Source organism: Phaethon lepturus, unplaced genomic scaffold (assembly GCF_000687285.1).
Source record: "Phaethon lepturus isolate BGI_N335 unplaced genomic scaffold, ASM68728v1 scaffold18911, whole genome shotgun sequence".
Lineage (NCBI taxonomy): Eukaryota > Metazoa > Chordata > Aves > Phaethontiformes > Phaethontidae > Phaethon > Phaethon lepturus.
The window spans coordinates 13,497-40,968 of NW_010520034.1; the positions used below are offsets into that span (position 1 = coordinate 13,497).

Here is a 27,472-nt window from a genome sequence, read left to right on the forward strand (position 1 = left end):
AGCTCACATCTGTTGATATAAATGCTTCTGTGCTTTCTTCCTTTCCCACTATGATCCGACATCTGCAGATGGGAGGAGGTTTGTTAGCATCAGCTACGGCCATGTGAAGGCTTCTTCATATAAAGCAAACGAATGAGAGGAAAAAAAATTAACAAGAGTTTCTGAGCACTGGGGAACAAAATTATCCTTTTTCTCATTGATTTTGAGACACTGTGACCTAGTTTTTAGAGAGGGAGGTTGAAAGGTGTTATATGATGAAGGGACGTGCTCCAAACATTTTCCTGCTCCTTCACTCACTAACTTTGTCTCGCTTGCTGGCAAGAACAACTCACAGTTGCCCAAGCTGCAGCCTTCATCCTTCTTCTTGGCACTTAACAGCTCTTCATGGGCTTCTCCCACATAAATTGCTCTACGTCGCCTTTCGGACACATCTATTCTTTTAATCAACATAACATCCCCTATGGAAGAGACTTGCCTTGTTTAATTGTTTGCAGAAAAAGAACTTGGGTTTCAAGCTTTCCAGCCGTAATTTCATCTGATGCCCTCAGCTCCTGAACTATAAGGAGGAGCAATCACATTCAGCTTTCACCTGCTCCAGGCCAGTCCCCGTCCTGCCCACAGCCATCATTCTGCATCCAACATTTAATTTAACGTGCTATATTGCCATTACACTACTATTTAGTTTCCCGTTATCATGACACCATCCGTATTTCTTTGCAGGCAGCTTTTACTTTGATGACCCCAGATAGATTTAATACCATCAGCAAAGGACACTTGCTTATGACCCATTCCCTGCACTGCAACATTTCAGTGAATACACAAATTTCTGGGGAATTGTAATTCTGGCCACTACTTCCTATCTTCCAGCCAGAAATGAATCCAAAGGAGGACTGGTCCCACTGTATTCTGCAGTAGCATACCTTTGAAAATTTCTTTTTTCCTTTTTCTTTTTGGCATCGTATTTGCCCCCTGGAAAGCATGTGGCAGACCAGTATCAAGCTCTCTAAGAAAAATCCTCCTTAAAAGCAGTCAGTCAGCTGGAAAGCTGTCTAGCATCGTGGTGAGCTGAATGCAAAGACCCACGAAGAATCCTCTAGACCACACTTATCATTAAGGGACAAAGTCAGAGAAAACGAAACCTCTGTTCAAATAAATCCCTTCTCCTTCAACCTGGGCTACAAACCATTAGTAGTCAAGATAGTAGGTAGTCAAGGTAGTCAAGTCCTACAGGTGCTCTGATCACCACGTGCACTTGATGTTCCTTCACCATCAGGAAAATATTCACCAGTATCAAGTGACTGGAGCCCACACAAACTTCTTACAGGACCAGGGGTGCCTCTCCACAACCTTCTCAACTTGTAAGAAAAAGATAAAAGAGAGACTGATTAGTGCTCAGAGATGAGCAGTGTTCTGCCAGCCCAGCAGTCTCCAAGAAGGGAGAGTCTAAATAAAGCTCCATCACTCAAAAAAGCTATATGGCCACCTTGCAGCCTGAAAATGGCCTGCCAAACAACGGCAGAAAAACATCCCTTAAGCTCTCTTGCTAGAACAATTCGAAATAATTTCATTATACCATAACAAGCACTCAATCTCCCCAGCAGTATTCACATGCTGGAACTTCTCAGATTTACATTACACTTCCCCTTGCACGAAAATTCTTTGTAACTGATGTTTTACTCTGGGCTCTGCTTCTTTAAAATCCTTTCTTCTGTTTTCCTTTAAAAAAAAATACAATAATCTCAAAAATGTCTTGTCATTCTCTTTGGTGCAGAAAATAATTTGGTTTCCTGGTTTCCATCTGCTACTGAAAGGCGTGCTCTGTGGCCCTAGCTAAGATCCCACTGTAGGGCTTCTTCCAACAGTTTCCCATAGCAAATCAAATCAAGAGCAACTTGTCTCACAGAACTGGCACGCTAACAAAGACTGCAGTTTTCTCTCCATTTCTTCAATAAACATACCACGTTGCTAAGCCAGCTTTCTTGACAAATCTCACACTTTGAAAGACAGTAGAAAACAGGGTTGAAAGGACCTCGGGAGATGACTGTACGTCTCCCCTACCCCAAAGGAGATGGTCTACGCTTAAACCCATCCAGAGCACGTACAAGTGCAAAGCATTTCATAAGCTACAGCCACTCGTTCTGTACTGTAACCTCATCCTCCCTACAAATACATGGCTGGGCTGTATATATTAATTAGAAATGCATCCCAAAAGCAGTGAAGACCGTGTTTTCAGAAGTACACAAATAGTCGGCACTGTATCCCGAGGCAACTGGGGAAGGAAAACCAAGCAAAACAACAGAAATCTATTTTTGTGCAAGATCTGTCACGTAGTTGATTACTAGTAAATCACTGGTTTTTAAAAAGCTTTTCCTAGAAAACATGAAAATTATCTGTTAGGATTGGTAAAACTGTTCAAAAGGCAGGAAACGTTTTACTTAGTATTTCAGGGACTGTGGAGACAAGCAACCAGCAAGTTAACTGCAAACGCTATCTTTATTACGAGCGTATCACTAATACCAGCACTGTGGCGTTTCCTGCCTTGATTTAGGGTTTAATGCAAGACTTCTGGGACCGCGCGAGGCTCAGGCACTGTCTCTACTTGTTACCATTCAGTCTTCATTTGCAAATGATAATTTTTGCTTTGAATGGCATGCCTGACTGCAGGGCAGAGTAAATCCAAACCTTTTAAACTCCAGCCAAAAATTTGCCATGAATTAGGAGACTGCAGCATATTTACAATACAAAATAAAATATCTCTACGAGTGCTCAGCAGTGGCGGTATGAATAAACGCCGATTCTTCTTTTTTTTTTTTCTTCTTGACGGGATAATTTTCAAAGCAGTGATTTTGCAAAGACTCAGGAAGAAAACAATTTTGTTTCATTTCCATAACAGAATCCAGACCTCTAAATTCAACCTCACGAGCTACAATTATGCATAAGAACTACCACTGTGAATTTTCAAGCACAATGCCTTTTATTGTCTCTTCTCATTCTTTTCCCTTCCTGTTCTCCGAGATTTTCTGTACTGTCACCCTCCACAGAAACTTTAGAGCAGAAAGTCTGACTTGAAAGGAAAACTCTCAAGTTTTCAGGCTTCAAAGCAAAACAACAAGGCAAACCTTCAACACAAGGTATTTGAATGGTATTTGGGGTTTTTTCAGCCTTATGGGAACAAACGACGACGACGAAAAGTGTTTTTATTACATGGAATCTTGACAGATGAAAACTAATATTCAGTTTTTCCGTGACGGATGGAGGGGTATTTTAGTCACCTCCTTCAGAATTCATGCGTGATTGTCCTGGAGCTCCAGAAACGAGAGGTGCCAAATACTGAAGACCGCAATTCTCTTTGTGCTGCGGAACCTGCGAGACATCTCATTTGAGGACAGTAATGTAGCCCAGACACAAATACAGCAACTTGCTATTTACAGGAACTTCCCCGATACTGTCCTTCGACATCACTGTTTTATTAATATGTTTTCCACCTGCACTGGGAGGCAGGCAGCTCCGAAGCACAAATACTGGAGATGAAACACCTACGTAGCACGAGCAGCATGAAAAGCACATCTTGCTTTCTATGTCAGAAAGCGTTTTTGGATTCAAGGGTTGCTTTCAAATGTAGTAACCTCCAAGCCATTAAACAACACTGCCCGGGAAACGAGGTTTCTCCTCCTAAAAGCCAGAGACAAAACATGCCCATGAATGTCACACACGCTTCGGCTCTCCAAAATAGTTTAAAAATCTTCACGCTGCTTTTGAAGAAAGGCACGTGAGGCTGTTGCTGCAACCCCGCACCCCAGGCAGACCCTGTTTATGGGTAACATCTGGCTGCAATTACCCACTTGATGGAATGCAAAGCAACAATTTTTGTTACCAATGGGACCGGGAGAACAAACAGGACATTATTTACACATTAAAGAGAGTACTCACCCCGACACCACCGCAAGGAAGCCTGACAAACATCGACGTTAGAGAACCTGTAGGAAAAAAAAACCACGTACCCTGTAAGTCAAAAAGTCAAAGTTCACCAGATTTTGGTCCAATTTTATGGCAATGCTGTAATCTTTCCAAACACAGTAACAGACCGGGGTTTTCTTGCAATTTTCAGAAAACACACAGCCAACCCTCTTACACTACAATACAGACATGCACACTTGGGCTTCTTCAAAAGACTTTCCAATATAAAAACCTTCTATAAATCACTTATTTTTATGCAAGGTTTGTGTGCTGTCCCACATTTCAAGCAGTCACGCTGACAATAAATGACTAAGATGCTAGCAACAACCACTCACTGTGTCTTCTCAGATGAACATTTTAACCCCTTTCAGTTGAAAGAGCATAGGAAATCATAAAAATGATTTCATTAATGATAATGATCTGATGATAATAATGATCATTATCAGTCATCTGCACAGTTACTAGAAGACTTTGGAGCGCATGAGCTTCATAAAAGAGGAAGACAAAAAAATAAACCGACGGTGAGCAAACAGAACATATGTTTTGACTGAAAGAGCAAACCCAACATTAAGAATTTGAGAAAAATGGAGAAGACCACCTGCAGGGCTAATTTTGCATCTGTAAGAATTGTAACATCACTTTCTGGGCTTGCATATGAGCAAATTATCCTCCACTCAAAATTCTGCAGGTTTATAAACCATCTACTGAAATAAGAACACGCTGTCTCGTATCCATCACCACCCTACGCGCATGACTTGTACACGTGTCTGCGCACCAAAGGCAAACAGAGGGAAGGAAATACGTGCATGCAGACACTGTAAAAGATCTGGAATACATTGCCTGAGATTCATTTGCTTGAGATCTATTTAAAATTAACGAAAGCTAACGGTGAAATAAACTGGGTTGAAGGTTTGTTGCTTTTTTTTTTCCTTCATCAAACCAGGTTCTTGTTCTGGTTGTGCCTATACTGAAAGAATAAATTCCCTTAAATGCTAACTACCAGCTTTGTAGAGCATGAATCAGCCATGATAGCAGACAGACGTTACTGAGGACCATGCTGGTGTCAAACGCATCGCAGACACATACGTTACCCCAGTGACTGAAAGCGGAGTTAATGCATCTATATTATTAATCTGAGTGCACAGCGAGATTCACTCTTTGATTAGATCCACATGGAAGTTCTTAGATCATCCTGCCTCGGTCCTCCTGACACATCTTTCACTGCTAATCCACCCATTATTTTGATATTTATCTTCTTGACAACAAGCTACGATTACCCTCCACAAATTAAAAGCAGCCTCATTTGCCTAAGTTTAAACTTGTTCAACAGGCTCCAAAGCTTTACACTGTCAAATGAGAGATGGATCTGCATTTTTCATCCTCAGATGGGGCTCTAGCAACACTTCCAGGGGTACAGTTGTGCAACTTGCCTTGAAGGCCACCACCTTCAAACCCGCCTGATAAAACCCAGCAGAGGAAACCTTTGTGATGCTCAGGGTTCTCTGGGGAAAGCAACGGTGGTGGGCTTCCGTTGCAAGTCTCTTCTACACGCATAAAGAAGGGCACTCTTTGAGAAAGGAGTAAGACTCAGAAGTAATGAGCTACGGGACAACTGCAGAAGTACAAGTGATCATCAGAGCCACAACGACGCCCGCTTACAATTCTGAAAAACCAGAACAGTTTCCCCCCTTCCGGCTTTCTCCTGAAGAACTGCCAGATGAAGGGACATCCCCCTTATCATTTGCAAAAGCTTACAAAGAACATCCCGTGTTTTCACCCCCAGCTTTACAAGCTCTTCCTTTTAGGCTGAGGGTTCTCAGGCTTTTTCTTCCTCACAGACATATCAAAGGCAAGGAGTTTACACAGCATCAGCCACCGGAGTCGTACACACGTCAAGACACTCAGGTCTAACGGATTTACATTTGCATACGTGAGCCTCACACAAAGCTTTGGTCTCAGACTTCAAACCTGCCATACATTTACCCTCTAACATATTTAAAAGAACCCCACAAAGCTGTCTGGTAAATTTAAAAGCCTTTTAAACTCTCAACAGGAGAGGATGGCTGAAGAAGGGGCTTGTTCACCTCTATACACAAATGCGCACGCCGAGGTTCTTCAGGGAGGTTTTCCCAACACATCAGTGGCTGTTACCCAGCTCTGTGGAAGCCTTTAAGTTAAGAAACTGGTTTTAGGCCCAGCATCACCCTTCCTGCCCTGCTCCCACAGGAGAACTTCTCCCTGGGTGCAACGTAGACATGCCAGCCAGGCTCCTTCCTCTCGTCAATTTGGCTCGCCGTGCTGTCCCTCTGGATCCCCGGCTGTCAAGCTGTCAACTTATTTTCTCCTGCCTGGTGGGATGACTGGCAGCCACGCTGAACACTGAGGCTATTTGCTCGTCCTCCAAGTGCAGTGCGTGGCGTGAGCGTCAGTGCCAGCTGCGGCCCATGCACAGCTCCACGTGCGACAGGAGGACAGCTGGGCGGTGGGAAGAGGCAGTCCACCGCTGCCTGGGCAAAGACGGTCATGCGAACTGGCAGAGAGTCCCACTGCTAGCAGCTCAAGACTAAAATGGTGCGAAGTGGGTTTAGGAAACAAGGTCTAACCTCAGCTAAGAGCTGCTGGAAAGCCCTTCCCACTGGAGATCCTGGGGACCTGACCTTCTGCCTATGGCCGAAGCTCCCTGACAATTCGGTCGTCTTTACAAATCATACCCAAATAGGCAACATTTCGTACTGGAATACCCTCAGGTATTAGAATTATTTCTCTTCGCTACAGGAATAAACTTGATCTCTACAGACATTTTAAAATGAGTGATTAAAGACACGGGACACACACCGCAAAACTACATAAGTACTCACAAGGCAAAGCAAGAGTTTCTCCTCCTTCAGGTTCTCTAAACAAACCATCAGGAATGATTCAGCAAAACCTGGGTATCCCCAAATCCAATACTACCCAAATAAACTGTTTGCATCTCCAAATGTTTCTGTGGAAGTACTGACACAGATTGTGCCAAGAGTCAAAGAGGGAGCGGGAAAATATCTCAAGAGGATCCGACATGTGAACGAGCAGGAAACACTCAGTGTTATCACAGCGCAACCCTAAAAATGTCTCTTGCAAGGGGTGTCTCCGACAGCAGAGGAGGTCAGGGTGACCCGCTGCCCGCTCAGCGGATGATGACCGCTGCCAGACGCAGGGTGCCAGCCCTGCCTGCTCCAGGCTGGTGAAAGCCAACGGGTCAGATGCTGGAGGACTGCCCAGATCCCACCCCAACAGACGGTCAGGACACACGCCCTCACACACCTTCAGCGCTACGGTTCAAGAGCTCGCAGAGAAATCAGTCAGCACGTAGGCAGTGTAACTGCAAATGAGGAGCCGCCTTCTCAGATCTACCGGGGAAGATTTACACACCATTTCTTTGGACTGGCGCACACAACTTACGCAAGGCGAGAGTTTTACACCACCAAGGATATGACATCACAGATTCTTTAAAGTTTACACACTAATTGCACTATCATTCAGCCAAGAGGTGTCTACTTTTCATTTCTCTGGGTTTTAAAGAGGTAGTAAGTTAGCTATAAATACAGTGCTAATTGCATGTTTAAACAACTGGCTAATAGCTTTCCTCTTTGGGGATCTAATGTACATACTGAATGTGCTGCAAAATCTTTCCAGCTCTTCTGCTGCAACTACTACATCATGCAGGCCATCAAGTTAATCCTCTTTTTACATCATCCAAAGTCAAACTAATGCCAAAATAAACTTTCTCAAGTTATAGGTTCCAGAATCATCTTCTTGCTGACCCCCAAGTGAGAACTTCCCAAACTGCCCCTCCCTCCAGCCCTGTCATCTATTGCTGCAAAAAGGCACAAAGTAAAGGGAGAAGATGATGTCTCCACAGAGGTAAGGTGCTAAAATCAGTGCAGCTTGGTTGCTATGGGGGGTTGCTTATCTGAACAACCACCCCCTAGTTTGTTTTCAGCAAAAATGTCTAGATTTTATGGCAGATGTAGCCCATTTCAGAAGATCCAGTCTCCAGTGAAAAGGATAAACAATCTTACTCCAAATTAAACAAACGTAAGACTATCTAAGAGGCTCCTGCATCTTTCTTGCAGATTGACCATGCAAACCTGACAGCTATTTGTTGGTGTCTACGCAGCCAGTTGGTGCTGCAGATCCAGGTCCTTAGTAGGGTGTTCCAGTTCCTACCTAGCAATGGATAACTTTCCAACATGCAGAGAGGAGTGTCCAAGGATAAAACAGACTCTGAATTATCCTTCCTCCTCAGAAAGGGTCCTTTTAGGTTTTGAAGACATCAAAGAAAGAAGTTTCAGCCACCTCGGGTTTAGGGATCTACCTGAAGAAAGGGAGAGATATCTTGCACCGCTCTCAAGCAGACATCGAACAGAGGTGGGAAGAATCCTCTTGGGAACTGCCTAGAGCTGAGGACGGAGGGAGCCCCACGTCCCCCCTTTCATACGGCTACTGCTAAGTGTTTGCCAGAGCCAGGGCTGGGGACGGCAGTGGGAGTGCTGGAGGTCAGGAAGGGGACCCCCCCGCCACAGGGAACGATACCTAGAAGTTTCTTGCTGTCCAGTTTCTGTCTGTTCAGAGGGTTTGTGCCGTACAGCAGCGTATGGGCTTCCGAGTGAACTGTCTGCAGCTCTTCTAGAGTTGCTTTTCTTCCACGAATGCACTACGAGAGGAAAGAAAAGGAGTGATGAAATCGCTGATTAACTCTCATTAAAGAACTTTTATTTTTTCATAGCAAATCATAAAGACAGTGAGCAAAAAACTAAAATGGGTTCTTACGTGGAAAAATTAATTGTAAGACAGATTTTGGTTTAATCCCTTATTAAAATACTCGCTTGACATATGAAGCCATCTTTAGATATTTTTATGTTTGTTTCAAAAATACTTACCACAGATCATTTACTAAATTACACAGGTATTGCTCGACTACTGAATAGCCAGGATTTCAGTTATAAGCCATTAGAAAGTGCGTCTCCAGTAAAACTGTGTCCCTCCAAACCACCCTCTGACATCTCCACCGTGATTATTAAGCTAACCTAAAAAATAAATAACCTAAAAAATTAAGCTAACCCAGGAACACTGCTTTCCAAATGGAACCTTGGAGCAATTAAGTGTCAGTTACAGACTTTCTGATCTAAAACCCATCTTGGAAATCCCACAAGATTCAAATTTGCAACAATTGCAAATTGTTTTCTTATACCATGATGCACGTTGAGCTGGAAGTACTGCACCAAATACGCTCAGCCCTGCTTTTGTTGCCAGCTGAAACCCAGAAGGGCAGATGCAGACCGAAGTCAAAAAACCCCGGGTTCATTGAAGATCACGGCAAAGCTTTTACCGATGTCAGCAGGACCTAACTTCACTTCATTTTACAAATTGGGAATCTTTTCCTCTTTTTTTTGTAAGTATCCAGCTACCTTTGGGGCTTATCTTTTGGTGGCATCACCCATTTGCGCTGGAAAATGTGCTCGTAAGAATGAAGTGCTACTTGGAGATGCTAAATCTTGGGCGTACAAGGACCATGCCGTGGCCTCTCGCACAGGAGCGAGCGCTCCCCAGCAGGCAGACGGCGCCGGGGGGCTATCGGGTGTCCCAGAGAAGGCAACCAACTCCTGGCAGTGGAAATAGCACCTCGCCTTTTTAACCGGGAGCTTGCGACTGCCTCCAAAATGTTGGCAGGGGAAATACGCAGCGAGTCAGGAAAGAGATGAGGTTGGGGATAAGTCGAGAGATGGCCATTGGAGAGAGGGGAAAGAGCTATTTAGAAAGAAGGATTGCTTTGCGTCAGAAAGATGTGTGTACCCCCGCCCCCAGAAAAAAAAAAGAAAGTAGTATTTTATATTGCTTAGAATTACTTTGTGATTTTTTTGTCATGATTTGGTCTAAAACACTTTAAAAGGACTTGTTATTCTGGGGCTTTGTTTCCTACAGAAGGAACAGCAGAAATATTCCTCTCTGCAATAGCAATAGAACGAGAGGAAATGGACTCAGGTTACGCCACAGAAGGTTTAGATTGGGTATTAGGAAAAAATTCTTTACTGAGAGAGTGGTCAAGCATTGGAACAGGCTGCCCAGGGCGGTGGTGGAGTCACCATCTCTGGAAGTGTTCAAAAAACGTGTGGACGTGGCACTTTGGGACATGGTTTAGTGGACATGGTGGTGTTGGGTTGACAGTTGGGCTTGATGACCTTAGAGGTCTTTTCCAACCTTAATGATTCTGTGATTCTGCAATACAAATAGTTAGCAGCAAAACACTGGAAAGCCCTGAAAGCCTCTCGTAGAGGTACTGGGGTCACCCAAGACACAAGCCTCAGCAACAAGCATCCCGCTGCGCAGCCCACGCAGGATCGCATGCACCTCCTGCGCAGCCTTCACCTTGGCTTTGTTGAAGCCAGTTAAAAGAATAGACTTGCAAATGGAAAACTTGTTCCAACGAGAAGGTCAAACTGTGCCACTCGCTCCTGCGAGCTGCCACCGCTGCGTGCCGCTTGCTTTGCGGGAGACTGCGAGAGACAAGATGCTTCAAAGGCATCGGCACTTCCAGCCACGCAAGCTCCCGCTTTCCCCCCGCGCCGCCATCTCGGGCTGCATCCCGGGGCGCAGCGCGCCGGGGGCACGGGGACTCCGGGGCCTCCACCTCTGAAGCACAGTCCGCAGAGCAAACTCGAGGGATTTTTTATTTTTTTTTTTTTTGGCCTCAAACCTTCAGCACCAGCCTCCATCGTGCGTTGCAAGGCGCAAGGGAAATCACTTTGTAAAACCGTCTGAGCAGAAACCAAAGCACGGCAGGAGCGCTCGTGCGCTCTGCCTCTCCTAATTTTGGCATTTCTGCTCTCCAGTTCCTCTTTCATTTTCTCCGTGCTCTGCTCCACCACCTAGCATTTATTTCCTGAGGTTAGTGATGAAGCAGAAACATAGCGTCCCATTAAAAGAGGCAATAATCACAAAAATGCTAGCCCCAGAAGGGATGGAAATATCTGGCAAATCCTCCTTGAACTTTTATCCTGTCTTCCTTTTTTTTTTCACGGTAAGCCTGCCTCAGTCCCCCCTCAGAGGCTTTTATGGCTTCCCTCTAACCCATACGCCAACTCTTTTCCTTTGAACGAGACGTACTGACCCATTTTCAGCTGCTACTTTTAGGGGACGAACAGAAATAGCATTTTGTGTTTCTCGGCGTTACGTGAAGACGCCAGGAGAACGGCAGCCCAACGCAGTGACAAGCCAGCTCCTCCGTGGATGCGAACGGCTTCAGCTCCCCGGGATGGGGAAGGGCTGCTCCTGGTTAAAGTAGGTGGCCCTACCAAGACATCCAAGCTCCATGCTCTTTAGGAGGGTATCAAAGCCACCCTTCCCTCTGCGTGACAACCATAACCAAATGGAGACTATGAGCATATGGAGAACTTCCTTCTGTGCTGCAAATACAACACATTCAAGGAAAAAGCTACCGTTTACTGAAACAAATATATATTACAAAAGTCATAGCAAACATTGCCTGGGTAGAAAGGATTATGCTCAAGAGGCTTTTGCACCTTTCATCTCCTAGCTCATGCGCCACAAGCTTTGTCCTTGGCTCTAACACAAAGACACCGAGAAAATGAAGTCAACCTCCCCTCCCCCCAATAAAGTTGGAGAACAAAACATATTCCTCACTCCCGTTTCCAGACCCATCACGACTTGTATCACAGTTCACGGCTCAGCCTGCTGTCCATGCTCCCGATTTGCGCAGTTCTTCACTTTCTGAGAGCTCTTAGGTCATGGTACTCTTATCTTTGAGGCTTCGCATTGCCTATCGAGCTTGCTCGCTCCGTACTACTCCCCCACTCTTGTCTAACCTCCTTCCTGGCTGCTAAACCCTGGCTTTTCAGCTCAGGAGGTGGCTTCTTAATCCCAATAAATTAGTTGGCTCTTTACCCTGTTTTCCTTGTGCCTCTTTCGGCATGAAACCTGACCTTTGCAGCACCACACCACCTCTCCTCTCCCACTGCTTTATACACATCCTTCTGCACTCTTCATCCACTTCCTTGGAGCTAGCATCTCCTTTGCATTTCGAATAAAGAAAAAAACAAAACCCAACAAACCAAAACATGCTAGTCTTTTAGTTTGTATTTTATTAACCCTTTCACCCTACGGTGTTTCAAAAGGAGCGGGTATGAACCTTGAGAGCCAGGTCTTGTTCCAACTGCAGCCCCCAGGAAGCCACAAAAAGCCACGAAAACAGCTATAAAGATTCTCTCCAGAGACTGACCTCCCAGCAGCACCACCACCACCTCCCGCGCGCCCGCGGTGCTTTGCGACGGGAAACCTTGGGCACGGAGCAGCTCTCCGGATGCTTTGCCACCCGGACCCATCCTGCCCTCCAACTGGACACGCGGCCGATACCGTGCCAGGAACGCCGCGGACACGGCTCTGCTCTTACAGTCGGCCCAGCCCTGGGTCTGGTTTTTCATCTCGGTCCTCCGCAGCTGCGATGAACCTTCAGCTAACAGTCCTCACGCTTTAAGCAACGCAGGACTGCTGCCAGGATGTGCTTAGAGACGGACCCTGGTTGAGGAACTCGTTCTTCCCCACCCTGGTCGGGCAGCCCGGGGATTTGATTACCTCCGAAATACACCGCACAACCTATCGATTTCCGCACGCTCTTGATGAGGGCTGGGAGGATTATTCTAACCGTGATTGCGGGTTTTTGGTTGGGGGGCAGAGTCTTTTATTGAGCTTGCCTCAATTAGTATAATTGTTGCTTTTAAATTCTGAACGTACACCAGAGTAATTGCCGTATTTTATAAAGCTAACTTCATTAAACAAGCAATACCTAAACCGCAGCTGTCGTTACGCTCGGACAACTGCTTTCACTCCAAAGGGTCATCTTTAAACTCGTGCAACGCTGCCAGGCTCTTACCTATCGCACCGCAAATCTGGCGCACATTTTCCCCTCAGCTGGACATAAAGCGGTTTTTGGACAACTTTAGCAAATACAGATCTGTTTCACTGCTGAAAAATGAGAGGTGTCGGGGGGGGAAGCGATGCGGTTTCTTCTGTTCTAAAAATATTTGTGCCCCTTCTGGATCACTTCTATTGCCTCCGAGAGAAATGGTAGGAACTCAGCACTTGGCAGGTTGTCTAGGAGCCTCTCGGCTGCCTGATGAAAACAGGTTTTCACTTAGTTCGTTTCTGAAATTTCAAAGCAAGCATTTGTTTGCATGCATGATAAAAATGTTTATCTGCGAGCCCTGTTCTGGCTTGGGGCATGTGCGCAACAGAAACACCAGAAGAACATTTCCAGGAGACAGACACTGGGAATTGTTTGAGCTTGCATGAGAAAGCAGAGCTGGGATCTATTTTGAGCGTGCAGTTGTGGAGTGGGGAATGAGAGCTGTTAAACTCCTTCTGGAAGAGGACAGGGATCCAGCGGAGTCTCGTCTGATCCCGCACAGTGTGCATGGGATTATTTACTACGCAGGGCGCCGTGTTTTTAATCCGTGTCGAGCAACTACTTGCAAGCAACAGAATCAAACTATACCCACAGCCGGACCACAGCAAAGGGTGGTTAAGGAAGGAAGGGGAAACGTGAGGATAAGGAAATGTCAAAGTTCAAACTGTCCTTTTACAAATACGAGTTGTAAGAAATGGATTAAACCACACAATCACAAACAATTTTCACTTGGCTTTACTTAACTGGCTCATAACATCTGAGGCACAGGACAACAGACCTGCAACAGCGAAGATAAAAATGAGCATGCACAGATGTGGCAGTCAGCAGGACCAGCTAAAAAAACCCCAAAAATGTAGAATAAAACAGGAGGTCAGCAAAATATTAAGTGTACAGGCTGGCAGGTTTCTGAGTGCTATAATCCAGGTGTTGCTGCTGACTTCCTGTAGACCTACTACTAATTCTGAAAACATTCACAGAATCACAGAATCATTAAGGTCGGAGAAGACCTTCAAGATCATCAATCCCAACCGTCAACGCAACACCACCATGCCCACTAAACCATGTCCCAAAGTGCCACGTCCACACATTTTTGAACACCTCCAGTGATGGTGACTCCACCACCTCCCTGGGCAGCCTGTTCCAACCCTTGACCGCTCTCTCCGTAAAGAAATTTTTCCTAATATCGAGTCTAAACCTCCCCTGGCGCAACTTGAGGCCATTTCCTCTCGTCCTATCGCTGTTCACCTCTTTCTGAGTACCTGTAGGGCTGCTAAGCAGATGGAGCAGTTATAATCCATAAAAAAGTGTAGATACATAACAGGCTGCATTGGTAGTAAGTGTCACCATCCTCATATAAAGAGTTCTGTTAAAGTTTCGCACATCGTGCACTGCTGTGGGCGGGGATAGAGGGCACAGCTCATGCTGTCCTGCACGGAGCGTTGGCACAGGCAACAGGGATTTGAAAAAGTAATATAATTATTAAAAGTAATCATAATTATTAGGCCAGACTTCAAAATTCCTTTTAAATCGATCATATAATGGACTATGTCCCATGGAAAGAAGCTTTCCACATGTTAAGTCTCCAGCATTCCTGTCCTTGTGGTAAGGAGACAGGTCCATCGTCCCAGACAATGCCAACAGCTCACGTCTGTGCTCCAACCTAGGAGCAGAGATCACTCTAAAAAGCTGTCCCCTTGCCATGCAAGTGCACCTGATGTGGAGGTCATCTTCGCTGAAGGAAAACCCTGTATGGTCCTCCACTATGCTCGCTGCTAGACAGGTTCAAACTGAGGAGCTTCAGAAAGACTCTGAAGGGCAAGGAAGTGACCAAATGGCTTTGCAACGCAGTAAAGAATTCCATCAGTCAAGGACAGCAGAAGGGGAATGAGTGGCTTCCAGAAAAAACCCTATCAAGAGTGAAGTGAGGAGGTAGGAAAGAGATGGAGAGACAGGGAAAGGCTGTGCCCATCAAGCCCATGAGAAAAGTTAAGATAAAGAAGGAAACTTTAACACAGGTCTGGGCAGGAGTAGGAGATCGTGAGGGTAAAGGAAAGCTAATTAGAGAGAGAAGGAAGTGCAATTAGAGCAGCTGGTTAGCCTGAAACGGCAGGGCAGACCTTGAAGAAAGCTGTCAGAGAAGAAAACACCAGAACTGATGCAAGAAGCCAACATCACTTATTTATCATTTTCAAAAAAAGGAATAGTCAAGATGAGGTCGAATTTCACCAATGGTCAGAAGAGAAAAACAAGTGGAAAGCAGGTTAACATCAAGAACAAATCCAGTTGCGAGAGCGACCAAAAATACCAAATTAAGGAGCGTAACAGTTGCCTGGGAACATACAGTGAAGAACTTCACACATTAGAGAACATCTGTAACAAATCTAGGCAACGAGGCAATTAGCACTCCTGCTTCTAAACAGAGGAACTAGATAGCAGTGTTTACCTGGTTGGGGTTTTTCTTCCCGCAAATAATAATCCCAAAATTCAATTAAATAGGTCTCCATAGGGAGAAACAGGTTTGAAGTTCTTCCTCCTTGCTCTCCTTAGGGATGATGAAGGGTCTGACGGGGAACTTTAGCCAATGGCAATGCTGCCACCGCGTGGATGTCTTTTCCGATCGCTCAGAAAATATTTCTAGCCAGATGCTGACATAACTCAAATAGACTGTGTGATTCAGTCCCTTCAGATGCTCAAAGAACTGATGAATGCACACTACCATTAATCTATCATCACTGCGATTAGTTATGAATAATAATTGTTAATCACCATTATTAATCATTAGTCTTCTTATTTCAGTATCTAAGCTTTTACCTTAGTTTGCCTTGCTCTTAATACATGTATGTCCGATGCAATTAGTTTAACCTCTTGTGATGGAATAGTGCTTAGTTACATCCTCCTACCCTCATTCTTTTTACCGTATCTTCACTACAGGTTGTCCATTACTTATCAAAGAGTATTAAAAAAGTTATTAAACCACAGAAATACAAACTTGTTGCTCCACAGCTTTTGTTGTTACGACTGGAGTGTAAAAATAAGACAGTTACTTCATATCTTGCTCTTATCTTTGGCTGCTTCAAAATCCAGCGCTTGGTAGGGATGTTGTAGGATATTCCCCTAGAGGGAATAGGACCAAAAATTACAAAAGCAGCTTCACTGCAGCATCGGGCAAGAGCATTCTCCAACGTTTCATGAAATTTCTAACAGTCGTCGCGATGCAATGAAACCAGATCGCTAGGGAAGTACTCCTGACAGACACACACACGCAAGCACAAGTGGTCGTCTAGGAATGGATTAAATTTAGGCCACATATGGCAAAACATTGCCAACAGCTGGAGCTATAAAAAGCTCAAGCCAGTATAAAGTTTGCACATTCAGGTAGCAACCAACAGCGTGAGCGGCAGGTTCGGTACGTACGCTATCGTCCAGATGAGAAATCAGCCCCGCCAAAATGTTCACAATCCAGCAGGCAAATCATCCGGAGAAATCCAAATTCTCCCTTTCTGCCAGGCCCACCACCTCATCTCCCCCTTCGCTGGTATTTTTATTACCTCACACTTGCCACGGAGACCCGTCTCCTGGAGCCGGGACCAGATGCTCTGGATCCTCCCCGCGTGCTCTGGGTGGCTGTTTGTGTTTCCACAGGTACACTGGTGTTTCAGCATCAAGGTGTCATATACAAGGCCTGCAGCAGAGGTTACAAAATCGCTCTCAGTTAAAGGAAAAAAAAAAAAAAAAAAGCCAGATACATGAAAAAAAGAGCCCCCTATTTTTTTCTTTTTTACAACAGTACTTTATATTCAACTGAACATTTCTAAACAAAACCTGTGTGTTTTACCAGGAGCCACAGAGCTCTAAGAAACGAAAAATCCAAGATGCTGCTTTGAGACAGCACCAAGCCTGCAACGATCCCTTCCTCTGGAAATCCTCAACGGACGCGGTAAAGAAATTAGTCACCGACATCTCTGCAGGCGGAAGCTGTGAGAGTGACAGAGGGAGGTGACAACTGCAAGTGCCAGCATGAGTACAGAGGTGCCCGCGCAGGACCGTGGTCGAGGAGGGGACTGACTGACAACTTTTCCGCTGGGTACTTTCATACTTGCTAAAACGACTCTAGGGTTTGGGATTAAAAACCAGAAGGAACGAGTCGTTAGCAGGCACTATGCGTCATAAAATAGCTTGTGCTGAAGTCTTTGCAGCAACATTATTTGACAACATGCTAATTAAGGCTATTAGCACACGCTTGGGCATAATTATTCAACACGATATGTAGGTATTTAGCAGTGTTGTTTCATTTGAAGGTGGGAGTCAGGCAGCTAAATCCCCTTGCATTACCAAGTATTTATGGCATGACAACAGCGTAGGAGACACTGATTCATGCTCCAGAGTTGCCCGGGTACGTTTTTGGAAGGGGAGTTATGATTTCATAGCCAATGTTCCACTGGAGGAAAACAGCAGGTCCTCCACAGCTATGCAGTCCCAGGGACAAAAGACCTTTTTTTTTTCCACTCAAGCAAAAGAGACATAGTCAAAAGTTTAAATCTACCCTCCCCTTCAGCCAGAAGCTCCAGAAAACAGAACAAAAGCGGTTGGGTTTTGTTTTTCCCCAGGGAGTAAGGTTTCTTGCGAGAAATATCTGTCTGAAAGCACAGTGTAAAGTTGCAAATCAAAGGTCTTGACCAGAATCCAAAGCCTTTGAATTAGCAGCGAAGGCAGGAGCTATTCCCAGATCCTGACGTTAAAGGGTCTGCGCTCCCACCGCGATCGCTCCTCCGAAACCCCAGACGAGCACACCTACGCCGCGGCGGGCGCTGTGAAAGCAGCTCACGAGCGTACCGGAGCTGGCTTTCATGTTGCCAGGTCAGGTACCGATAAACACCACAATTTGCAACTGCACCAGAGTTCAAAGGGGCTTCTAAGAAACCAGACTCTGAGCACACACGTGGACACGCAGCCTGGAGCTGAGCGCCGTGCTGCTGCATGTACCCCAGCTTGGCTCGAGCTGCAATCATGCCTTTTGCCTGAGCGTAGGCATGTTCTGCCACTGAAAAATTTGGCTTTCCCCTCCGAGGCAAACCCTGGCACTGACACTTCCAGGTATTCAGCCTCGGGGAAGGTATCTGGCAGTTCCTCGCTCTGCTTAGGTGAGCGCGAAGAAAAAAAACCCAACGAACAACTAAACCCAAACCGCATTTGGTTCTAGGAAGGGAACAGAGCGCCAGTTAATTGCCTGCCTTTGGGTTAGCCAAAGTTCAGTTAAATAAGATCGTGCTGCAAAGCTCTGTAGAGGTCTCCCATGTTTGCTTCACAGCATCTGACTTCGTTACGAGCTGCTGGGCAAAGCCAAGGACTCAGTAACGCCACCTGAGAAGAAGCTGCAGCCTGACGGTACGGCTGGCTGTCCAAGGGAACACCCCATGAGCTCATTCAAACTAGTGCAAGACCTGCAGTAACCTCGCCTCAGGTTAATTTATTTTTGAAGGAAACACATCTTCAGGGGACATCATGCATTTTGACGAAGTATTTGTTGCCAAGAAGAAGCCCGTGTAAATGTCCTCCTAGACCCTTTGGGACTGCACTAGGTTTGGCTAAATCATTCATATTAAAGAAAGGAAAGCGGTTCTGCCTTCTCTGACTTCCAGACATATCTACAGGGTCTACAACCAGGCTTTATAGACTTAAAGCCAAAAGGTGCATGCATATCTATTTAAAATATATATTCATAGTCAACAGTTAGCCTTGAATTCAAACCAGAAGTACAAGCAGCAAGTCATTCTTCAGGTAGCTCCTGACCTGCCTGGGTGCAACCCTGGCTCCCTTCAGTCCGTGGGCACTGCTGTTGGGTGTCAGCAGGGCCAGGACTGCACCCTCTGAGAGCACCGGCCCTTGAGACCAAGGACTAAAAGACAGGGAGAACGAGGTATTTTGGCAATGGCCAAAGAGAAGGGCAATGGGAAAGCACTGGCAAGAGAGTGCATCAGGGAGTTCGCTGATGGAAATGGGAAGAGTAAAGTAGCAAAGCTTGAAGAAGCAGCTGCACCTCATTTGTAAAGGTCACTCCAACCTGGAGACAAAGCTGAGGGCAGTTCATACAATACCTTCATCAGTTTGTGGAAAAACCCAAGCATTTCCAAGCAGTGTATTTCTCGCTCGCCTCCTGGATTCCCAGACGATGCTTAATGCTGTTGGTCTAACAGATCCTTGTGCTACTTGGGAGCTGGGCACAACCTGGCAGCGAATTACACTGACCGCACTGCCAAGTTGGAAGTGGTCTGAGGCCATTTCAATAGTCACCAAGTTTCTTTTTAAAGGACTTTTTCCCCAGGTCTTTAACCTTTAAATGTTAACTTCTGAAAAACTGTCACGATGCAGCTCTAGGTACACAGGGAAAGCAATGTCTAGCCAGATTAAAAGTCTCCATCTTGTTCTCTATTTTGTACCTGGGTAACCCTAGAGCCTGGTAAGGCGGAAGCCAACACAGCTCAAGCCAAAGATAAATGCAAATGAAAAAAACAAGTTTTTGCATTGACCTTACATTCTTCCGTTCCTCCCTTGTCTTCCTACAGCGCAGCAGATCTGCCAGGTATCTCCCAGGTGTTTTGGAGGAAGTTTGGTGTCAGCTCAGAAGCAGGCAGTGGCATTTATCAGCTCATCTTACTCGGTGCCAGCGAAGACAGCCGCACCAACGCAAGCAAACACAGATAGTTGTGGGCCAGATCCCCGGCCACCCAAACCAGCACCTCCTCACCTGCACCCCCAAGCGCCGGAGAGCTACACCTGTGTTTAAAAGATGCGTGCAGTTACCAGAACCCATCTCAAATGGGTTCTGGTAACTGCGCCTGTTCAACGTAAGTTGACAAAGGGGTTATAGAAAAGGTTTTCAGAAAACGTGGTGGTAAGACACCTACTCATCCCTATTTTTTAAGTGAACGGGGATGACAGCGGGGCTCATAGGATTTGGTCGCTATTAAGTTTTTCTCCTTTCCCAGTGATTCAATGGTAACAGCGGTGTCTCAATGAAGTGTCACTCAACATGTCTCTCTTAAAAAACTAAACCACTGGAAAGAAGGGAACTGTTCCAAGTTCCTTCCTGTGGCTGGAGACACTCAGATGAAGACACACACACACAAAGGAAAGCCTGGCAATTTAAGCTTAAAATACAAAACTACATCGGCCATTACAAGTTAAATTAAGTGGTGCTGGAAGCAATACTCTTTAAGACATGAGAACAATCATTTTTAAAGGTCAGCACTAAAGCATAACCAACTTGCTTTTCTTGGCAGAACAAACATATGATTTGAGGTTCAGATAATTATATTGCTCTGCACAGGAGAGAATAAATGCCTTCATCAGAAATGAAAAATACTTTAATGCAGAACATCAGAATCATTTGTGGAACCATTTTTACAGGAGATCAGAGACTGGATAATTGGAGCTACGCAAATTAATGGCCTAACCTGAGAAGTCTTATCCAAGTGTGTAGGACAGTGCATGCAGAAGCATTCATTAAAGTCAGGGGGGCTACTTGTGCTAGTGAGGGCAAGTTCAAGGGCTAGCCTTCTTGTATATGCTAGTACGAAGGAAAATCAAACCTCACGCTTCAGGACGTAAAACTGATTGCTTGGAGTCGGGAAGGGCACTGTTTTCACTTTCAGGTGGAGTAATGCACATCACGTTTGAGATGTGTATTATGTTGTTCTTGCCCTGTACCTTTGAAGTCTCAGGTATTGGTCAGTGATAGAGACAGGAAAATAAATTCTAGGTAAAACCCAGAATTTTAAGTTCTCTGGTCCTAACTCTGTCCAGAGAAAGCATTAGCGTTTTCTATGTACTATCCCCAACATGAAAGCAATGAACAATTCTTCGTCTGTTGGGCAATAACTGATGTCTTAAGAGCCACATTCGTGTCTGGAGTGATCGTGATTGGCTTCATTATGGCCACTGAATGAGGTTTGTTTTTTCCAGCCCTCTCAGAAAATGATCACAACAATTCAAATCTTAATTCCTCTGAAATCCAAAGCGCATAATCTTGTTAGGATCAGTCTGCAAAGCAGCCACTTATCAAACAGATGGATTTTCTTAGCGAAAAAGAAGCCTGATGCACTTCAGCACTGCTTGCTTTGAAAAATACCCAAGACTTTAATTTCCTGCCTTTCAAAGAATAGTTCAATCCTAGTGATTAAGCTTTAGTATCCACCTCCAAAAACACAATCTCCGACACACCGTGGACAACTTCAAGAAAACATTAGCGATCTAACTCGCACACACATGCTGAGCAGCTGAAATGCCTGCCTTCCCTCTCTGGGCTTGCATCATGCCCAGAGTAGTAGGCTCTTTTTTCCTGCTACTGTTAAGCAGATAGTGATGCTTAATTAAACGAGGCCTTCACCTTTTATGTGAGGTGAAGGACTAGTTATAGGACTAGTATAAATGTCTCACCTTTTATGCTTTGCACCTTTATTAGTGCCAGAGAATGCCCAGCACTTACTCCCTCGACAGCATTTTATTGTGTTTTTCCTCCTCCATTCACCTAGCACAAACGTAGAGAACTGCGCGAGATAGAAGGCAATGGAAAAATCAAGCCCTTGGAATCTCAACGCGGATAAATGCTGTGAAAAGGATATTTTACAGGTGAACTACACTAAGCGTTCTTCATATCATTGCACGGGATCGTGCAGTGCTATATAGAAGCGTTGTGATATTCCACCTCTTATTTCAAGCCACCTTTTTTTAAACGCTGCCTCCAAGAAAAGAAAGTCGTAACACTGTAACAGTGTCTTTTCAAAGCAGCACAGTTCTCAAAACCTGCATTCTCATCGTTACCTGTAATTTTAAATGAAATTTAGCGGTACATATCTGAGTCAAACTTACAGTAACGTTTCCTACCAGAGGATATATGTTCAAAGTCTTGTGTATGATTGACAAGGCAACTTAAATACCGGAGGAGGAGAAGGGAAGAAAGAGAAGGAATGAATAATCTCTTGAAGCAGGGCCAGGCTTCCTTGTTTTTAAAGCACCGAGATTTGGGTCTAAGTGTCTTAGATGCTCAAGTTTCATCTGGTTTGACCGTGAGCCAGGGGACTACCCTTCTTTGCATCCTTGGCAAAAGCTAAAATCTAGAATAATCTTGCTATAACTGGTTGCATTAGAAATGCAGTTTTGTTGAAATTCAAGGTTTCAGTATTAACAACAAATAGAGATTTAAACGGCTGATTTGCAAAAATGAGCTTTTACAGAGCAGATCGTACATGCTTCCCACTCTGCAGCTTGCAGCTGAAGAACAAAGTCGTATTTAACATACCACTATTACTCTACCATCAGTGCCTGAAAATAAACCCAATTCACAGTGCTGATTTTAATGATGCAAAAAGTGTGGGTTAAATAAGAATAAATGGGTAAGTGAAAGAGAAACAAAATCATGAGTTGCTCTTATTTGGGCGTTCTGGATTTTTTTTCCCTTTTCCCAGGGCACACATCACATTGCAAAATGTTCATTCACAAAATAGAGCTTGACATTTGGGGAAGAAGGCGGACTTCAAAGTAAGCCTGCCTAATCACCCGATGTAGGACTTGTAAGGTTGCACATAAATTAACTTTCAACTGTTACTAAGGCTACTGAATAGACAGAAAGGATTTTGGTGGAAAAAAGTTGGTTCGTTGTCAGGACTCAGGAAGAACAATTATTTTTTGCCTTTAATCTTTGTGGGGAGATTAACACCTATTTTGCACTTCTGGTTTTCACTAGACAAATGCAGAATCGCACTCATAATTTTCCTTCAAGACGACGACCCAACAGGTAAGAAAACACTCTTCAGCCTGTTTCTACACATCGACAACTTGAAATAATGAACTCGCCTCACTTTTCCTAACCTACGGGCACAGACTCCTGGGCAGAGATTGTGTTTCAGAAGGAGAGGTAGGCTGGCACAGAGCCCGGGGTGGATAACTTATGGCATGAGATTGCGCAGGGACTGGAGAAGGTGCAGAAAATACAGCCAACAGACACTGCATTTGGCATGCCGTCCTTTCTCAACAACATTGCCCGTCTCCGCCTTGCATCTCAATCAGCTCTGTCACAGCATCTGACCCGTCCTTTTTTTCTGGAGATACATAATTAAGGCACAGTGCTACGCTTCTATTGATTTTGGCAGGTTATTTTCTGTCTGGACTGTAGGGTGTCTGTCCCTCTGGGGAAGGGACAAGCAGGACAACAGGGCGTAAGACGACTGAATTTTATCCTCGATGAAGACAAGATGTTACAGAGTCCCCAAACGCAGCTGAGATGCAGACCCCAAACAGGTGGCTTTGCAGGGACAGGGCAGAAAAGCACCACATACGGCAAAACGGTAACCACAGCCCCACCGCTTCAGCCCCCAGCGCCCCAAACGTTACCTGTCGTGAACCTTGGCTTAGTGGGTGGCTCCTGTACGGACATCGGGAAGGTGGCCGAGGCGGGCGAGGACTGTGCACGGGACAGAGGCCGATGCCCTCCGAAAGAGACGGGCATGCCGGCCGCCTCCAGCGACGCCTGGTAGTTTCTCAGCTGGTGAATACGTTGCTGCTCCAACAGAAGGGCTTGCTGCAGGGAAAAGAAGCAGGTAGTTGCTGAAAGTCTGAGTGGTGCCTTCATAAAAGGGTTTTTAAGAATTTTTGAAGGTCGCAGGCTTGGACTCCTTTCCCCGATCAACGGGCACATGCACACGTGTGCGGCAAACGAAGACGTGCACATTCCTAGAGCGACGTCAGGCGGGGACAGCGTGTTCAAACCACAGCCCTGAAGCTGCTGCACGCTGGCGAGGTCCTTAGCAGAAGCAGCCCCATCCTCCCCTTGGGTCTGGCCCCGTCTTCCTCCCCCTGTGCCGCTCCACCGCAGGGTATTTACACCGCTGGGTATTCAACAGCGCGATGCGCCAGACCAGGGAACGAGACCAGCCCCGCCGGACCCCAGGCGGGAGAGGGAGCTTTGAGCCGCGCTGGTTCTCTGGACAGCCACACCATCAGCTGCACAGCCTCCGGGTCAGAAGGGATGGCTGTTCCAGCTTGTCACGTTGCAACCGCAGCCTAACAACCTTCCCATTTCCTCTATTTATCCCCTCTTCTCTTGAGAGGAATTATTTTGAGGAAAAATAATTGCAGAGGACATAACATTTTTAAGACTTCTCAGGTGTGATCATGCATCCAGGACTAAGGCAGCGGGGACTGCACTTTCAGAGGAATGGTATCACCGTGGTCCATCATCATCAGCGTGTTACATTTATTTACTTACTAAGGCACTGAGGCTCAGATGCGACTGTATAAATCAAGTAACACTTTGTACAAGCACGGCTGGCAACAGCATCGATCTTTCAAGGCAGTGCTGTTATGAAGATAACGCTGCTCAATAAGGAACCGAAAATGCAGTCTCTGAGCAACAGCCAGCGACCTTCGTGCGGGGCAGGCGAGCCGGCTGCGCAGTGCTGGGAAGACGGCAGCGAGATGCAAATAGCTACAGGGAGCAACCAATTTGCACCTGATTCACGGGCACCGCAACTGCAAACCTGGCACAAGTCCCCGCTTTCCCTAGCCAAGGGCTGTGGATTTACTCAGAGGGCTACACCCTGGCATGGCTACAGCAGTCTGCTCTTGGCGGCAGATCCTGTGCGGGGGTTACGCACGGCTGTAGGTACAGTCAGATGCTGCGTGCTAAGGGCTGCGAAGATGGGCAGAGCATTGACGCCTTAAGAGAACTGCAACCTTCTCACCTTCGTTACCGCTACCGCAACAGGCAGCTTTTGGGAGACTGCCAGGTAATTGGGAAGATTACACTATGCTACCTTGTTACTGGATTTATTACTTGCAATCCACAAGCCTGTGGCTCAAAAATGAGCACAGCTGCAACCTCTGGGATCTCCAGTTCTGAAGAAGGAACTCCCTCCAAGGGACCTCATCCTTCGTTCCCTTACCCAGCCCTTCTCTGGGACAGTCAATTTGTTTTAAAACATAAAATCCTCTGCTAGTATTTAGTGCTCAGACATGTTAAGACAGACTTTGTCTTCGCAACGGAACAAACGGAAAGTGGTTCAGTGGCTGCAAACACTTTGTGCGGGTGATCCAGATTCTCCTTCCTGGGACTTCTGAGTTGACAGGGTGACTCCAGGGAAGGATGGCACTGGTTTTAGCTGCAGGTTTCTTTACATAGCAAATACTCAAGAGCTGGTTCCCCCTATCTTCTCCCCCTCAGAGTAGCATAAGGTGACTACCAAGAACCAAAAATTTTCTACAAAGAACCAAGTCCCCAAACTTGGTATTTTGTGAGCTCACCTGACGGAAGAGCAGCTCCTGCTCAGCCTGCCTCTGCCCAGACTCCAGCTCCTGCTGTGGCTCTGCTTCCTCCTCATCACTCTCGATGGGTTCTTGCTTCACCTGCACCATGTTGGCCAGCCCTGGGGCCTCCTTTTGGCTTGTGACCCTGTCGCTGTATGGCTCCTCCAAAAGGGCTTGGTGTTCCCGTAGCTCTTCTTCTGTCTCCTCAGGGTGGCTTTCATGCTGGCGAGCTGGTTCATTGGGTTTTGATATAATCTGAAAACAACCCAGAGGATAACCAATGGATAAAATGTAACTCATCACAGGTAAAGTTCACTCTGTTCTCTTCAAAGAACCAGCTTCATGAAAAGAGAAATTGTGAATTACAGCTTTTATCGTATCAACTAGGTCCAAACCAACCACTCAAGGGAAAGGTCAGGTCAACCTTGACATTAAGCACTATGAAATCCTATGAAATGATGGCCCCTTCATTTTGTACTTGATTTTCCCTCTGAAGAAATAAGAGCCTCTTGTGCCTGCACCCACAGAGGAGAAGCATAACAACCATCAAGACATTCGGCAATTAAATTCTGAAAAAGAGAGAGACACAAACCCTCTAAGAGGGTTTCTGCTACCTTGTTTGCCCAGCTGCTTCTTGAATCACCCCCTGAATTTTATCTGTAAAGTGAGAGAAAGATTCCTCTGAAACTTGCACTCTAATGAAGTTTGTTAGGAGGAAACTGAGGACACTCAACTTACAGCATCTGTACAGAAGCAAGCTGCAAGAGCAGCATCATTCTAACCTGATCTTCCCAGCTAGAGGTAGTGAAGTTCTCCGAAAGCAGCTGCTAAAACAAAGGGAACAATATAATTTTCACTATAATTCACACAGGCTAAGACTTCTTGAAAGTTCATTGGCAAGATAAAATTCACAGTTCTCCGTCTCAGACTGCTTATGATTTTTATTTGGAACAAAAAAATAATAATATGTGAACTGTTTTTTAAATCCTGCATAGGTAAATAAATCAATTTCCTTTCTTTAAAAGAGCTCAGAGAACAGGCTGTTCCCATTTCACAGGCGTATAACAAAACTGCTGAACTTTGAAAGTTGTCAGGGCAGAGCTTTAATAAGGATTAGGTCATTGGTATGAAAAGCAATATTGATTTTAAATCTAATAAAGCTAAATCAAAACACAGTTATTGAACACATGCAGAAGGAGTGACTACTTGTAAGTAACTTGCTCTTTGAAGAACAGTGGCTCAAACCTGAAACTAAGCCTTTTTCCCTGAACGTAGGAAGAGGGGCTCTGCCATATAAGTTAAGCAAACCTATAGAAAGCAGATTTAGGCAAAGGTAATATAAGGGATTAATTGCCTGCAAATATCACAGCAAGGATGCCAAGACGTTGCTCGTAGCTACAAGCAGAGGATTTCAGATAATTGGAGCTCAAAGCTTTTAAAAAATGGAGCGTTGCAAGGACCGGGATGCAGGGCCATGGCTTTCCAGCACTTTGCGGATTACTGCGTTTCGGATGTCTCAACTCCCGAGAGGAGCAGGACACACAGAAGGGCATTATCTTGCCTAGAAGCTTAAGGCAAGACCCTCTGGGGTTCACGTGGCCCACCAGTACAGATGGGGCGTGCAGCCCATCCCTCTTTGTGACAAGAGCTGATATTTTTGTACTGATCAACAACTGGCTGCTGTTGGCAAGAGGGTTTTGATTTCTACAGCCATGGAACCGTCTTTGAGAGTCAACAGTTTCTTGGAAGAGATGGGATCCACCTGACTAAACAGGGGAAAAGTTTAGGCTGGTCAAACCGGTAGTCAGAGCTTTAAACGAGGAACAAGAGGGGAGGGAGTGGTTCCTCAACAAGCAGCTAAGGAAGCTGAGGAGCGGGTAGGCAGGCGGAGGGCCTGGGCTGGTGTGAGCAGAAAGGACACAACTATGAACAAAAAAGAGCTGAAGCAGCATCCCTTTGAGTGCAGGCATGTAAAGAAGGAGGTGCCTGAAAAACAGCCTGATGGGGAAGGTCTCAAGCCTGTCCTGGGGAATCTGCACGCTTGGGTGCCTTTCTGAGATGCCTCTACACTGCATGGAGCATGGGGCCTGAACAGGAGGACTAAAAGGCAGTGTGCAGTTGCAGGCCTATGACCTCCCTGGGATCATGGAGGTGTGGTGGGATAGCTCACATGACGGGAGTGCTGCGATGGAGGGACACAGGCTTTTTAGGAAGGACAGGCTGGGAATGTGAGGAGGGGAAGTTGCCTTTTTCGTG

General features: G+C 45.7%; 1 protein-coding gene across 1 annotated transcript in view; it reads right to left on the reverse strand.

The window, feature by feature from the left end:
- HDAC4 (histone deacetylase 4) overlaps positions 1–27,472 on the reverse strand; it is a gene marked incomplete at both ends in the record, with an annotated part of 51,623 nt that overhangs the window by 9,735 nt on the left and 14,416 nt on the right. The window contains 5 exons of the mRNA XM_010297261.1: positions 3,931–3,977; positions 8,530–8,650; positions 16,465–16,598; positions 23,306–23,492; positions 25,214–25,471. Of these exons, the coding sequence (XP_010295563.1) occupies positions 3,931–3,977; positions 8,530–8,650; positions 16,465–16,598; positions 23,306–23,492; positions 25,214–25,471 (747 nt within the window). The remainder of the gene's footprint in view (positions 1–3,930; positions 3,978–8,529; positions 8,651–16,464; positions 16,599–23,305; positions 23,493–25,213; positions 25,472–27,472) is intronic.